The sequence below is a fragment of the Falco rusticolus genome, chromosome 7 (assembly GCF_015220075.1).
Source record: "Falco rusticolus isolate bFalRus1 chromosome 7, bFalRus1.pri, whole genome shotgun sequence".
Taxonomy (NCBI): domain Eukaryota; kingdom Metazoa; phylum Chordata; class Aves; order Falconiformes; family Falconidae; genus Falco; species Falco rusticolus.
In genome coordinates, this window is record NC_051193.1 from 15,076,632 (window position 1) to 15,092,521 (window position 15,890).

General features: G+C 43.5%; 1 protein-coding gene across 4 annotated transcripts in view; it reads left to right on the forward strand.

The window, feature by feature from the left end:
• The first annotated feature begins 8,042 nt into the window (after positions 1-8,042).
• The window catches only part of FBN1 (fibrillin 1), a 157,632-nt gene continuing 149,784 nt past the window's right edge, over positions 8,043-15,890 (forward strand). For 3 of the 4 annotated variants that reach the window (XR_005105389.1, XM_037395159.1, XM_037395161.1), the window contains exons 1-2: positions 8,043-8,138; positions 8,579-8,850. Coding sequence is in view for 3 of the 4 variants with exons in the window: in XM_037395159.1 (XP_037251056.1) it covers positions 8,681-8,850 (170 nt within the window). In the remaining variant the exon portion in view is untranslated. Of the gene's footprint in view, positions 8,139-8,279; positions 8,387-8,578; positions 8,851-15,890 lie in introns of those variants that run through there. The other variant, XM_037395160.1, reaches the window with a different exon arrangement.

Sequence of the window (15,890 nt, forward strand, 5' to 3'; positions counted from 1 at the left end):
AGAACTAAGTGGAAGGGAAAAAAATTATCTCAGGCTTTGGACTAGGCTTGTAGTGCCAAAGGAAGTTTCTCCAGATCATTGCAGTGCAGGGAAACTCTGTTTTCCCAATAGTTTATCATAAAATGCGTCCAGGCTGGAGCCTCTGAAAGATTTCCTTATCTTTAAAAGGCAGCATGAATCTCCTTATTTACATCACCCGCTGTTTCATCCATAAAATTAGACTTCCGTCCTTTAACTGACAAACAGGATTGGGAAAAGTCAGCCTTACTATATATCCATATATCTATAGATAGATAGATAGAGATGTCCTTTTTCCCAAGCATCTCCTGCCCATGAGTATTTTTCCTTGGCTCTCGCTTACGGGTGTCAGATGACATTTCCTCTGCCGACTGTGTGCCTGTTCGACCTCTATTCTTATTCATCTGAAGTTATGTGGGGTTTGTTTTTTTTTTTGGTATTGAAAGGAGTTGACAGAGCTAAAACAGTGTTCGACATTTTTATTTAAAATTTGTAAAGTGTCAAAATCTGTCCCTTTAAAAAAGAAATGTAGCAAGACCAATCTCTTCTGAACTCCACCCCGTTCATCACAGTAATAGCAATTTTGGGTGGATCTGGGGCTGATAATTTGCAAACCATTAGGGATGTTTTAGAGGCAATATTTTTATGTTTTTTAAAAAAGGTTTAGAGATATTTTGTTAAAATGTTAGAATTGCTTCCTCTGTTTAAACTGTAATCTGAATAATTTGTACTAGAAACACTGGTAAAAGTTACCCACGTTTCCTCCAGTCTCTTCTCATTCCCACTTTGAGCCACAGTATTTGGAATCTATTGCAACTTCCTACTCAAATGGCTTCTTTAATTTAATTTGGTTACTTGTAGAATGAATATGTTTTTGAATTAACTGCAATTATTTCCTGTTTCCTTATAATGAAAGGCAACCTGATTATTTGCGGTATATAGATGCTTTACAGCTATTTATTTTAGGACGCAATCAGCGTGCTGTGAGTTGAGCCAATACATAAATGAGAAAGGACTAATAATGAAACAAAATAATCTTAAAAGTTAATAGGAAATCTTCTGTTGACTTCTGTGGACTTAATGTACCCAAGTAACGATACTGGAAGTGCAAGATGCAATATGTTAAAGATGTGTGCATTATTAAATGGATCATGTGCTATCCAGTGTGGTGTATCAAAGACCTTGCATCTGATGGGCGTTTTGAGGCGATGAAGACTGGCTGCTGAAACGTATGAATCTGATAAAACACCACCCCAGTGATTCTCAGTAAGTAAATTTTAATACTTTCAACAGATGGAGGGGAATCCCCAAAGGATTATATACTCAGTAAGAAATCACAGCCTCTAGATGAGATTGTCTCATTGATTTACTGGTATCTAGAAAACCTGAGGAAATGAAGTCAGCCTTTGGGAAGTTACTGGATAAAGGAAAGTGCTGTTCAGAGCCTCATCGCTGTTGAACGTGAGTCAGCACTGCGCCCTTGCAGCGAAGGTGGCCAGCTGCGCGTGGGGCTGTGTCAGTGGGAGCGTACCCAGGCGGTGGAGGGAAGTGATTCTTTCTCTCCTTTGGTACTTGAGAAACTGCATCCAGCCCTGGACACTCTGGTACGAGCTCCCCCCTCACCTCTAAACCCAAAAAACGGATGACACCTAAAGCAAGCCTGACAGAGAGCTGCCGGGATGGTCAGGGGCTAAAGCAACGCTCTGTGAGGAGAGGGTTCATTCCAACGTGAGCAGCAAAGGTTAAGGAAGATGTTGTTGCTGTCTTCTGGGTACAGAGGAGATGGAGCCTGACTTTTCTGGGTGGTGAGCAGTGGTATGATGAGGCATGGGCACAAATTCTAAGAGAAACTCCTACTAATTACTAAGCAAAATGAACCACAATGAAGGTTGTAGAACAATGGAGTAGGTTACTCCAGAAAAGTGGAGTGTCCATACTTGGTGGAGATACTCAGAACTCAGCTGGATAGGGCCTGAGCAGCCTACTCTTAAGTTGGTCCTGCTCTGAGCAGGGGACTCCAGACCAAATGACCTCCACAAGTCTTTTCCAACTGAAATTCATCATTGATTCTATGAGAGCCATATGCAATGCTCTCATCATGTTATTTCTCAAAGGAAGGGCCTCGCAAATGGAATGTGGTGGGTTCAGAGTCTAATCCCTGGTCTCTTATTACCTATTTTATTATTTCAACTGCATCATGGGGCAACTCCCTATCAACCGAGACATCTCATAGCTAGAGGAACACTGGGATGGAAAACAGAGGCAGAGACACCCAATCCCTTGCTGACACAATGTTTGAAGGAATGTAGGGCCTGATTCAGCTGTCTTTGTTCGAGTCAGTAGGGAGCTCTGCATAAATGAGCTACAAGAAGAGGCTCCTAGTTACTGATTTCCACCCACTTGGAATGTATTAATCCTAATAAAAAGCTATATCCGTTTTGCTCAATGTGTTAGCCTGAAAATTCACCCAGCAGTTGGCATTTCATGCTAAGCCATGAAATTTGTTTCACTTCACTTCTGAGTTTACAGGTGGGATTTAAGAGGTCATCTGGGACAAATGTCAGATTGAGGAAGCTCAGCTTGCAACTGTTACTCTGGCAGAGTTCCCGTTAAATTTGACAGGGTTATAGCTGACAGAAAATGGTAGTATATCTATTTCCTTTTCTTGTACTAAGGCTGGATTAATATTTTTTTCTTTTTAAATCAAAGAAACAATTGCTATTTTTCAACTTTAGTTTTTCTAGCTAGACACATAGAATCAAATGTGTCTATGTATGTATTGTATTAGACTGCGATTTAAAAAAAATAATCCATTCCACTGTATTGTAGTTGTATTTCTCTTCAACTCTAGGCTTACAAAAATAGGTTGTGCTTCCCCATCCTGGAGTACAGAATAGAAGTCATAGGATTTCTTCTGGTTATTTTTTTCTTTAGGTCTGCAATGAGTAATCTTGTATGTCTTCAGTAAACGGAAATGTAACAGTTTCACTCTTGCTAGGTAAGGATTGATTTACAATGAGACCTAGTGAAAAGAAAATAGCTATGAATGTGATACAGAACTTTCCTAAAAATGGTACTGAGAAGGGGGTGTCTGAATTAGGGCACCTCTTGAGTTTCCTCCTGCTTTCTTTGCCACTGGTACTGAAGAATGGAAGTGGTTTAAAGGATTAAGAACACCTTTTTCCTTCAGATTTTATTAAGAAAAATCCAATTATTGTTTGACTTCCACAGTTTTTGGTGGTGTGATATCAAAATTTGCCTTGTTCTGGTAAATTAAAGGAATTGTTTTGTTTAAAACAACATAAACTTTGTGCTAAAACTATTCCATACAAGGGTAAGTAAGAGATGTGTTCTGAATTTCTATAAAATGTGATAAGTTTATGGTCATCTAGGACAAACTGAGAGAAAATACTGGAATTTCCTCAGAAGCATATAGGCCCCTAATGTCTGAGCCGAGAGAGATCTTCTTTTAATTCTTATAATATTACAGAAATGTTACCCCAACACTTTGCACAGTATCACAGATTATGGAATTATATGCTAATGTAGGCTGGATTTCCTCCTCCATCATTCTAAACTCTGCTGACAGATGAAAACTTATAAAACCATTTGTAAAAATGAGGTAAAAGTCTTAAGTGAAATCTGTCCTCTAAAAGCTATCATTCCTGGATTTCATAGCTAGTTGTCACAGTTTATCTGACCAAACAGCATTAAGAACAATAGGTGATGTTTGCTTTATTTTGAGTTACCTACATTTTTTTTATTTTTTATTTTTCAGATTTAAACCAGTTATTGGTTGTCTGGATGCAATTACTGTTTGTGCTTGTAATGTACTTAAAAAAATACACACATCAAAACTTTCCCACACTATTTGTTTTCATTGGCATAATCAAGACTTTCTTAATAAAGAAATATGCAAGATGGACATACTTATTTTTGCTCACTTGGTTGGAGTAAATTTACTGATCAAACCCCACAATTATTGCAAAAGTTCATACAAATTGAAATAAAAAAAAATGACATGAAATGAATGAAATGAACTCCCAACTCCACCACAGTACTTCCAGTGACAAGATTATTTTTTTTCTTCTCAACAGTTCAAAACAATTTCTCTAAAATATGAGAATTCTCATAAGCATCCTACAGGAGGAAAGGAAGGAATGCCTGCATAAGATGAAGAAGCCTGGCTTGGTAAAGGCCAGGAAAGAGGGAGACCGGTACTTTGCATCACTGCTGTTGAACACAAAGATCATCAGCACTGAAAACTTCAGTTCAATGTTTTTATGAAAATCGAATAGCAGGACAAACAGGTATTTCTCTGACAATCAGTTAAATTTCAAGAATTTAGCCACTGTATAAAATGATTTATGTAGATGATGTCAATATGCACAGGGAGGTGCACTAAAACGTAGCTAGCTAGGAGCAAGGTTTTGCTAGAGGAACGTACTGGACTTGATTTAGAGCATGTGTATGTGTAGTTATGTAAATATTTAGGATCACTGCTTCCAAGCTGATACCTAACTGCAAAAGGTTGTCTATGTCTTCTCTATTATTCCCTGATACAATCAATCTACCTGTAATTATCCTCCCTTGATTTTGGGCCCTGCCACCACCATCTATGCCATCTACATCCTCCCAGATACAGCTGTAAGATCATCAAAATCATCTGGAAGAATCAGCATTGTGGGGAAAAAATAGTTGTTTACATGTTAAGGCAAATTCTGCTGTGCATGTAGCAGGGATGTTACGTGCCTTGTTCTTGGCGTCTTTTGTTTCTGGGTTGAATTCCCAGGTTTGATCAAATATCACTGAGCTGCTGGATCTCTGTTAATCTAAGAGTCCATTTTTTTGCTTGTCACCGGAGACTGTGATGGACTGGATCACCAGAGTTGCTTCTTTGCATTTTTTTTTCTTGAGTGAAACTTCTGAGTGGATGACAAGTGTTTTGGAGGCCACGTAGGAATCTGTTTGTCTAGATGTTCTTCAGAGTCCAAATGTTTGCAAAGGCTCAAGTGGCTGTGGGAAAGTGTGTGGATGGCCCTTAGTAGCAGCTCTGTTCAGCAGCAGAGAGCAGAAGTTGTTTTAAGCCTTTTGCTTGTGACAGTGTATTTTTCTAGTGGTTTGAGACCCCAGGTGGGCCGCCTTCTGAAGTTGTCAACAATTTAAGTACTTCCAATATATAAGCATATTCTTTAAAATGACACACCAGAAGTTGATGATGTGCTACGTATTTCACCAGATTAATTAAGAGACAGCCCACCTATCATATAACATTACTTCATATAGTGTAATCCGCATTTCTGCAACCATGCAAGATACCAAATAATACATCATAAAATGTCCTAGAAGATATGAGAAAATCATCCCATTGACCTGTGACACAGACTAGATATTTTTCTGGTAGGTCATCCAGAAAATTAAAGCAGTTGAAACAGAAAATGTTGAAACTGAAAGAATGTTTGAGTAAATAGTAACCCAGAATTCCTTTCATAACTCACTTTCGTTTACTGGTAAATTCTATCTTCGCATTATAAACATAATTAGTAAATATCTGACAACATTTTTTTTGCAGTGGTTTAGTTTAAACATATTTACCTTCTATATTCATGAAATAAATGTTTAGGTTTTGCTGTACACATAGATGAGAGTGAAGGAAGAGAACTGTACATCAATGTACTGCATGCCCTGGCTTTCTTAATAGCAGGGACAGTTACTACGACCTTTATTCTGGTCTGCCTTCTTTTTTAAGCAAATTTTAATTTGCTTCTGCCAAAGAAATACAAAATCCTTTACACAATGCTATATTGTCGCTTCAATAAGCATAGGCATAAACCCCCCAAACCCTTTGCTTATATGGCAGACAAACAAGAAAAACTTGAATAATCAATTCCTATTTATCCATCTGGATTGTAGCAGGAGAATCAACATACAGCATCTATTGAAACCCCTAATTTCTACTTCTGTGGTGCAAACTGCATGCAGAATTACAGTCAATTCCCTTGATTTATGTTGTACAAGTTACAAAACAGTGATACAAAGTTTGGGTTGCTACTGTCTTGGGCCTTGTTCAGACACACTGAAAAGCCATGCTCTGAATCCCATTAATACTTTCTTGTGCCAGTATCTTGTAGTATTTCACTGCACATCTACATTTTACCTGTATATTAAGTGTCCATCTGAAAGTGTTCATGTTAAACTGTTGAACAATGATTTTGGAATAATCAGAATTAAATGACTGTTTTGTAATTTGCGGAATCCACCACTTTTCTTGATAGTAAAAATCAGCCAAAATGATTAGAATATTGTTATTGTGGTGAGCATGCACAAATACAGCATTTCCTCTACTACTTTAAATACTTCTATGTACGTTTAGAAGGATAATTCATATTCATATGCGTGATATAAAAACTACTCTAAACTGATTCCAATTATATATTTCAAATAGCATCTATCACATTTTGTGTCGCCATTACATTTCAGCTGTAAACAGAGATTGGTGCTAGGAAATCTTAGGTGGTACTTCTTTTTTTCCTAATTCAGTATTAGTGGTATGTGATACACCATGTATTTATCTTTGGCCAGGGGCGGTTCAGCAGCTGCTCTGGGTGAGTGGTCAGCAGCTTGCTTATGGAATTGTGCAGCTGAGCTTTTGCAGCATCAGTTCAATAATACAGAACCATTCCCCGTCAGTACCTGCCTGAAACTAACAAAACCCGAAAAAACCTGCAAATTAAGAAATCCAGTATTTCTGCCAAAATACTTGTGGGGAGCAGCAGAATGCATAAATACCCCTTATCATGGAAACATCATAGAATCACAGAATGGTTTGGGTTGGAAGGGTCCTTAAAGACCATCTAGTTTCACCCCACCCCACCCTCCCCGCCACGGGCAGGGACCCCTCCCACCAGCCCAGGTTGCTCCCAGCCCCGTCCAGCCTGGCCTTGGGCACGGCCAGGGATGGGGCATCCACAGCTGCTCTGGGCAGCCTGGGCCAGCGCCTTGCCGCCCTCACGAAGAAGAATTTACTTTTAGTGTAATAGGTTTGCTTTGTTTGGTTCTGTATTTTCTGTGTATGTTGAAGTGGGACACTCACTGGAGTGTATAATCTGGGTTTGAATTTTTAACTACTAACTGTCCTCCCCCCACCCTGAATCATTTCAGTGTTACAACTTTCTACCTTTCAAAGGGTGCTAGTGGTTTGCTGCTCTGCAGGATTTCTAGATCAACCCAAAAGCCTAAGTAAAAACTGCAGGGTTGTTTTTTTTTGTTTTGTTTTGTTGGGGTTTTTTTCCTTGATAAGGATGAAGGATGCATTTGTTCTGGAGGTGGCTGTAGAGATGTAGAAGGATGTACGGAAGAGCTCGTGCTATCCTAGTTGCTGGAAAGGGCGTTATCCATTCTGCAGCAGCCTCCAAGGTAAAGCCAACATCGTTGCAGCTTTTCCTTATAAGGGATACAGATACCATTATTTCTTTTTCTTAAGCCACTGCATAGATGCAAAATGCTGCACCTCTAGGGCATATGCATATTTTTAGACGGAGGCACAAGCGTCCGCTTCCTTCAGTCCCCCCCCGCCCTGTGTTACGCACTTACTGCGCTGCCCCGCACCAAGACGCGCTCGGGTGCCGGCGCTGCTGCGCGGGGTGCGCCGGGGAGCCGGGGGGTGCGCGGAGCGGCAGCGCTACCGGGCCGCGGCTTCCCCCGCCGCCGGGGGTGGCGGCAGAGCCCCGTCCTACCGGGCAGGACCGCAGGCTGCCCGCGGCCCCCGGGCAGCCGCTCGGGGCAGAGCATCCCTGCGGCCCCGCGCCCGCCGCCCGCCGCAGGTGACCCGCCGCGGGGCTGCCCAGGGGCCTCCCGCCGCGGTGGCCGCCGAGCGCCCCGGGAGCCCCCCGGGTGGCGGTTCGGGGGTGGGGGGACATTTTTAGTCCCCTCTCTCTCGCGAGAAAGTGGTGCGCGGGCGATACTTGAAGAGGAGCGGGGGGAGAGAGGAGGGGAAAAAGGAGGAGGAGGAGGAGGAGGGAGGGGGCAGCTGGAGCCGCAGCTGGAGCAGCGGTGGGTGCAGCGGCCGCAGCTGGAACAGCAGCGGGAACGGCAGCCGGCGGCGGCGGCGGCTCCAGCGGGTGCGCGCCCCTCGCAGCGGGCTTCCCCCGGGGCGGGCGGGCTGGGCGCGGGGCTCCCTGCCACGGCGCGCCCGGCCGGGCACCGCGCTCCGCCCGCCGCGGCTCGCCCGGTGCCCGGCTCGGGCGGCCGGGGGAGGGTGCGTGCCCGGGGGGCGCTTCCAGCCCCGGAGCGGCTCCGGGAGCGGTGGCGGCGGCCGCGGGCTGCCCGCGGCGGTGCGGGAGCCCCCGCGGATGCCGTTGGAGGGAAGGTAGAGTCGGCGCGGCTGCGGGCAGCCCCTCGCCATCCCCCGCGGCCGCCGCCTCCCGCGGGCGGGCGAGCGCCGGGCTGGCCGGGGGCCGACGGCGCCGGGGCGCGGGGGCAGGCGGCGGGGGGCGCGGGGCGGCCGCGCCCGCTTTTCCTCGGTCCCTAACACCCCCCCTCCCCTTCTCTCTCCTCGCAGCGCCTCGGAGAGGCCGGTCGGAGACAGGGCGGCGGGGACCGGCGGACTTCGGCGGCGGAGAGGAGGCGGCGGCCGCTCGCAGCCCGGAGCTCGGGGGACGCGATGTGGCGGGGGCGGCTGCTGGGGATCGCCCTGGGAGTTGCCGTGCTGTGGGCGTCCCAGGCGGGCGCCGCCGCCGCCGGGCACGCCGAGGGGGTGAGCGCCAAGGAGAGCCGGGCCAGCCGGGCCAAGAGGCGAGGGCAGGGCGGCGGCGGGCACGACGCGCTCAAAGGGTAGGTGCGGGCCGGGCCCCCGGGGCGCCGCGGCGGGGTGCGGGAGCCGGCGCGGGTCTGGCGGCGGCGGCATCCCTGCGCCCGTATCCATTGTCCCTTGGCGGTGGGCGCTGGCGGGGGTGGGGGAGCCCCCCCGGGGGCTGCCGCTGCCGAGGGCGGGGGGGGCCGGGGGGTGGTGGGCGCCGCCCGCAGCATCCCGGGGCGCGGAGCCTGGCCGCCCTGCCGGCCCCCCGCTGCCCGCGGGCGCGGTGCCGGTCCCCGGCGCGCTGTAGCCGCGCCTCGCCCTCGGGTGGGTGATGCTTCGCGGGGACGAGCCGCAGCAGCTCGGAGGCTGCTAATTTAGCTTCTAGGAGAGACGTAGATAAAGGCACACTGCGGGCTTGCGCATTCCTCCCGCGTCCCGTACTTCTGCTTTGCATAAAGTAGAATAGCGATGGGGCCCGGAGACCACAGCATGCCCTTTTCATTAGCTGTCCTCTTTCATCTCCACCTTAAACCTTTCGCGATGTGCATCTTCTCGTGTGCTCAAGCGGACTGGCTTTGCTTGCCTGGGGTTCCTTGTGACCTGGGCATGGCACAGACGGAGGGAAGAATAGGGACCATTTTTTGGTATCAGAGCTATCTAGTGCTAGCATGAGTGAACCTAAGCGTACAGGAGTTTAAAATCGTCGTGGTGCACGCTTAGCAGAGTGGGTTTTCAAAGGGTAAATCTGTGTCAGGCAAACTGTTTCCCCAGTTCTAATGGAACACCTTTCCAATGAAAAACAGTTAAGTCAGCTGAAAGGCATTGCGTGTGTGCACTGTTGAAAACTTGGTTCACTGTAGAGGTGAAAGGCTTGCAATATTGGAAGAAAAAAAAGGGGTATCCGTTTTCAGGTGTTCTAGTGCACCTTTTCAGCAGAGGGCAAACATAGCAAAAATTATATAGAGATAGTTATGTTTCAGTAAGGGATGCAGGCTGTTTTCTTTTCCCGGTTTCCTCAAAAAGGAGCTATTACAGCTTTATTCTTAGAGGCCTTGATGAATATGCTTTAGTTTCTTGCTAATTGCCTCAAATTTGTATAGTGTATAGTATGTATTTATATTCAGATTTGCACTCTTGGCTTTTTTAAATGCTTACTTGATTGGAAAAGGTTTATGATTTTAGGTCCCTGTGCTGCAAAAATGGATGCAAGTTATTGCTATTGTTTTTCAAGGCTCTGATTTTGTAGGGTGAGACTTTCTTCTTTCATTTCCTTATACCTTGTCACAAGAGAAACAGCTGGACAAAGTAGATCCTTCCTGTGGCAAAACCTTGGAGGCTAGGAGGATGTATAGTCAAGTTTGTAGAACTAATTGCGAGCAATGAAAGGTGATAAGGAAAAATATTTTTTAGAAGGTGCCTTTATTCTTCAGAATGCTTTAATAAGCTTTCTCATGATAGAACTCTGAGTTAACATCAAACTGACAAACACCGTTTTCTGATCAGTGGGACAGAATATGCCATCTAGCACACATGTGCTGACTTGAGGGACTTGGTGAACGTTAACTGTTACTCTAAAACTGCTGTTTAGACAGTAATAATAGTGCATCAAGAGATGACACTTCAAGTGTTAACTATTTTTGGAATCTAAAATGAGTGAGGGTGAGTATTTAGTTTTATGAGTGGGGTTTTTTGTTAAACGGAAGCCTTCCATATCTTATGTACTTTGCAATGATTCTTTTATTGCACATTATGAGTTACTTAGCTACTTAGCAATCTGCAAATGTAGAGGTAATGGCAATATCAGTTTTAGGTATTTTATATCTAGTCAGTTGTTTGGAGTATTACTAATCTGAATGAATGCCCTTGGGAAATGAGTTCTTGACAAGGATATAGTTATTTGCCAGATGATCTGAGACACAGTAAAGACAAAAATCATTGGTCGGGTTGCTTGTTAGACCTTTTTCTGTAACTCTCATTTGAGGCTGAGTGTTGAGTTCCCAAATTACTTGGAAGAGATTGTTAACACACAGTCATCTTGATCATTGTTGGCTGAATCCTGCTGGGTATTTCCAGTTTAGAAATTGTGAGCGCTTCCTTAGGTGTGGTACTGTACTGTACAGTATGAATAAAAAGAATTGTCATTTTAACAGACAAGGTTGGAACTAATTCTTTGGAAAGCCAGATGGAAAACATATTTTGAATGTATAGGAACCGTATATGTATTAGACAAGGAGAATTCATTGTTACTGAAGGACTAAAACACTAAAAATGTGGTTTTACAAGAAGACATACTATTTTTTAAATGTGTTCATCAGTACAAATACATTTGGGAATCTGAGAGTTGTAATACAAGTCATAACAGATGCTGGGAAACTATTTTCATGTTATTGTAGTTGACTAAGACTTTTTTTTCTTTTTGCAATGAACTTTTTGCTCTGATGGTAGGAGCATGGGGATACATTTTTAGAGAAACCCTTTTACATCTAGATATTTTGTTTGTTTGATTATGATTATTGAAAGTCTTTTAGCGTTTAAAAGTGTTGAGCTTAGGCTCTGTGTGAATAATGGTCTTGTATGTTTAAAATGAAGAAGCCTAAGGTCTGTTTCAATTCTCATGTTTTTTCCCACTTACCATTTTTTACTGCAAGCTGTTGTTCACAGGAGATGTTTGCTTTCGTCCTTGTGACCTTTGCCTCATTGTTTATGCCAGTGAGCTGTCTGAACATACAACGTGATTCTAGAAGTATATTTTAACTTTAATAATTATAAATTCTGTGGAAATGCCTCTTATGCACCCATTTTAAGACTTTAAGCTTGCTTCTCATGTAGTTTAAATTGGTGCAGCAATGAAGGCATTAGCGGTGAAGTCCCTGTAATGCTATCTGGTTTTGGTCTAAGGTGATGTATGTTTTTGTGCTGGTGCCTCTAAATGATCAGAAAGCAATCAGGATAAAGGCAGTAATTATTTCAAAATACAATTAGATTCTCTATTCATGGAAATTTTTTGGAATCTTTTGTGATTCAGCAAGTTAAAATAATAAGCTGTTACTTAAATATACTTTTATCCTCTGGATCCCCTAAACATGACTCTAATTAAGATGCTAATTACATGTATTTGTGTGAAAATGGTGTAATTTCTTTGTTTTTATTAAGTTGAATGATAGTGAATATTGCAGAACGGAATAGCTGGCTCAAAAATTATTCCTAAAACTCTTGGATTAAAGCTGTTCAACAGGGGATTGAGTTTTTTTGGACCAATTTCTTTTGGTCATCGCAAATGAAGTCCACAGGTTTACCGATACACTTAATTGAGTAAACTCAGTTAGGTTTGACCCTTTTTATGCATCACTGCTCCCTGAAATAAAATAAATCTTATAAATCTATAACATAATTCTAGTATTCAACTATATAATTAAGGCTTCTGGTTTTTGTTTTAAACCAATATTTACCACTAAAAGTCCGCTGAAGAAAAGCAGACTTTCTGTACCAGTAAATATAGGTTTATACTGAAAAACCTCAAACATTTTTCTTACAACTTTTGGCCTGCACACCTCTGGCCAGCTGCTGGTGCCACACCTTGTCAGTGTCACTGTGAGCAGGAGGCAGCCCGAGTAATTGGGAATAAATATCTTAATTCAAAATACCTGCAAATTTCTGGAATACCTGGTATGCTAGAGCACTTAGCTGGCTTCCAGGCGGCATGGCTGAGCTCCTTCCAGGCCTCTGCCATGACGGAGTAAAGCCTGTATGGAGGATGAAGAACTTTTATGCCGGTGCATCCTAATGTAAAACCTGAAGCCCTCGGCAACTACATGCAGCATTAAGATTCTGCACCTCTCTGAATTTATTTGTCAGTCGTTGTGATACTTTTATTTTGTTATTACGTTATCCTTGGATATCCAGTTCTAGAGTGAAATGAGTTCATAGATCTTGGCGCTGTGTCTCGTGTACATGTTTCCCTTCTTCCAGTAGGACTGTATGATGCGATATGATGTAGGTGGGACTTTCTCTGGGGAGCAGGATGTGTGTGGATGAGGAGCAGGGAGAGCAGACAGAACCAAGCAAGAAGCCAGTACCCAATCTATTCTGTGGCTGGCGATAGCTGCTATTAACACTTGCTGAGGGGCTAATATTTGAAGAGGGAATAACGTTGTTTTCAGTTCTGATTGTATAGATGTCTTCCCCTGGCTGCCACAATAGGTTTTAATTACATTTTGGGATATACTAGTTTAAATACTATATGGAAATTTTTGAATGCATTTAAGGAAAGCTGTCTGACCAACAGTGTGCCCTGGATTGCTTTATCCAGAGCTAGTAGCAATGCAGAGCTTGCGTGCTAGCATTCTTTAGCTGGAAGAAAACCGGCAAAAAGTAAATGATCTTCAGGCCTACGTGGTCCTTGTACTCCCCACTTAGACATCTAAATCTTGGTGTGATGGTGTCACTCGGACACCATCTCTTTAAAAGGCATGGCCTTAATCCCAGTTCTGGTTTATGAGGATAGACTTCTGGGCCTGCATAGTTCATAGTGCAGAATTAGGATTCAATTAATTTTGGGCATGCCAGTGAACAACCATCCTATGGTTAAAACCTTTGGTGGGTACTGCTGTGGTCTCCCTTTCACTAGTGAGTGTCTTGGGCACGTGTGATACTTAGCCAGTCTTCCCCTCTGCCATCTTTTCTCGTATTATATTGTAGCCACACACAAACGGTTTTGAAATGCCATGTGTCTGTTGTTTGAAATTTGAATCGGACCACCACCTCCCCTAAAACACATTTGAGAAATGCTTCTTCCCCATTCAATGATGGTAAGTCACAAATAGAGCAGAGGAAAAAAGCTACAATAAACAGTATAGCAACATTCTTGATGTACTGTATGGAACATGATTGTTTTGGAAATACTGTAAAATTGTCTCGGGGGACTCAGATGAAGCAGGTTTGCTGTCACTAAGCGCCACTTTGCCAAGGTGATACATTGAAGATCAGGAGGGCAGGATTGGATGTAATTATTTTCTTTTCTTCCCCTCTTATATTTACTTCTTTAGTTTTATTTATTTATGTATTTATTTTGGTCTGCGTCGCTCTTAGCTGTGTCAGGTTGGCCTCTTATGCTGACCCAGACGCTGCAGAACAAGTTACAGCTGGCCTGTGATGGGTTTCTACTTGGTATAGAGCGAGTAGAGTTTCACATTGGGTTTGCCACTTTCTGTCCCATCACAGGAAGGTGCCTTGCTGCTCTCCATCCTGAGGGTTCCTATGTAAGGCTGATTTTGGCTATGACTTAATTGCTTGGCAGGTTAGAAACAGATGTATGCTACAGCTCTTACTCAGAAAACAAGAGATGCCATGGATTGCTCTTTGTTTCTTCCCTTGTATTCTAGGTAATACATTTCTTCCATGGATTTGTGATGGAATTATCTAATCTTCTGTGCAGTGTTGCCTTTCTGGAGACTTTCTGATCTCAATTTGTTGGTGTTTAAATAAAACTTTATCAAGGGGGGATGGGTGGTGTTCAGTCTTTAGAAACTGGAGGCTTAAAGGGTTGTGGGGAAGTACAGCATCTGTAGAGAGTGTGTCTGGTGGCAACAGGATTCAGTAATTTGCAGTTTGCAGTGCAGCTTTCCAGAGATAATAGTTTGGAGGATGCCCAAGAAGCCTCTGGCCCATAGCTGGGATGCTAACCATAGCTGCACTTCCTTCAATCAGGAGCCCACTTAAGGTTTATAAAAGTAGAAGTCTCCCCTGTTGTTAGCCAGCAGAGGACACATTTTGTGTTCAGTGGTGGTTCCACAGGCTGTTCACCAGATTAAGTCTGTTATGGGTTTGTTTGCCTTGTTGACTGGATAAGCTACTACGTGTGCAACTTCATGCTGTTGTGCCAGAACTTCTGGGGCAATACTGGGCCTGAGGATGCAGACCTGAAGTAAGCATAGGGCAGCTCTCAGTTGGTTTGGGAGCAATGGGAGGATCACTGGGTTAGGGTTTGGCGGGGCCAATCCATCTGTCAGCTTCATTTACAGTGATCCTTATTGAATAAAGTTGCAGGTTCTGTTTTCCTGTATGCTTATTTTCCTTTCCTGTGGTGTGTTGCTAGCAGCGTTGCTCACCTAGGACAGTCTTTCTCATTGCCGTTCATCTTCCGTCTTGCAAACTTGAATGTTTTATATATGAAATTCATACACTGTCAGATAAGTTCATGGACTCAGCAGCCTGTGATTATTAGAACAGTACTACCCAAAACGCGAGACCCAAACTATTTAGCCACGTGTATCACCAGGAAAACTTCCTCTTGGTAGAACTGTAGTAGACATTGGCTAATAGGAGGCCATCTCTACTTAAACAAGACTTCAGGAGCTGAGATTCTTCAAATGTGTACATAGGGAAATAGTAACAAATTAATCGTTAGTTTTTTTCCACCTTGCAGTAAGATCACCTTCCATCTTGTTTGTCTTCATCTCCCTGCTGAACTCCGAAGATGAAGACAATATAGATGCATGTGTGTCACTTTGGTCTTACTCCCCAGACTCAGTAAATATTTTTGTAGAATGAAACAATTGTGGCCTGGAGTGTTTCTGATTAACCATCGCACTGTGCTGGAAAATATGTTTGTAGCATATTGGTCTTGTCTTGTGGATGTCTCCTTTGGTTGTTTTCCTGTCCGTTCTGACTTTCCCAATTCAGATTTATTTATTTTTAAAGGATTGCAGACCTGCTGAACAGCCTCATTCATGCTAAGGTTGATGTGCAGGTAGAGAGGCATGAGAAGAATCATTTGCTTTTTTTTGTGACAGTTCAGTGAAGTTGGGCTCTTCTTTGGAAGGTACATTGGGAGGTAAAATGTAGCCTGTTAAATTAAAACCTGTGCCTTCTGGTTTTGCTTATAGATCTTCACTGAAGTATGAAGGAGTTCCAGCTTTTATCTGGAAGAATATTTTGAATGTTGACTTGCTGGAGAATCTGTTGTTTTCCTTTCTACTTCTCATTTTATGAAATGATTCATGACCATTAAAGCCTCAGAAATACCAAATGAAAGCCGCAGTTCTTTTGTCTACAGTCTTAATCATTTTCATGCTCT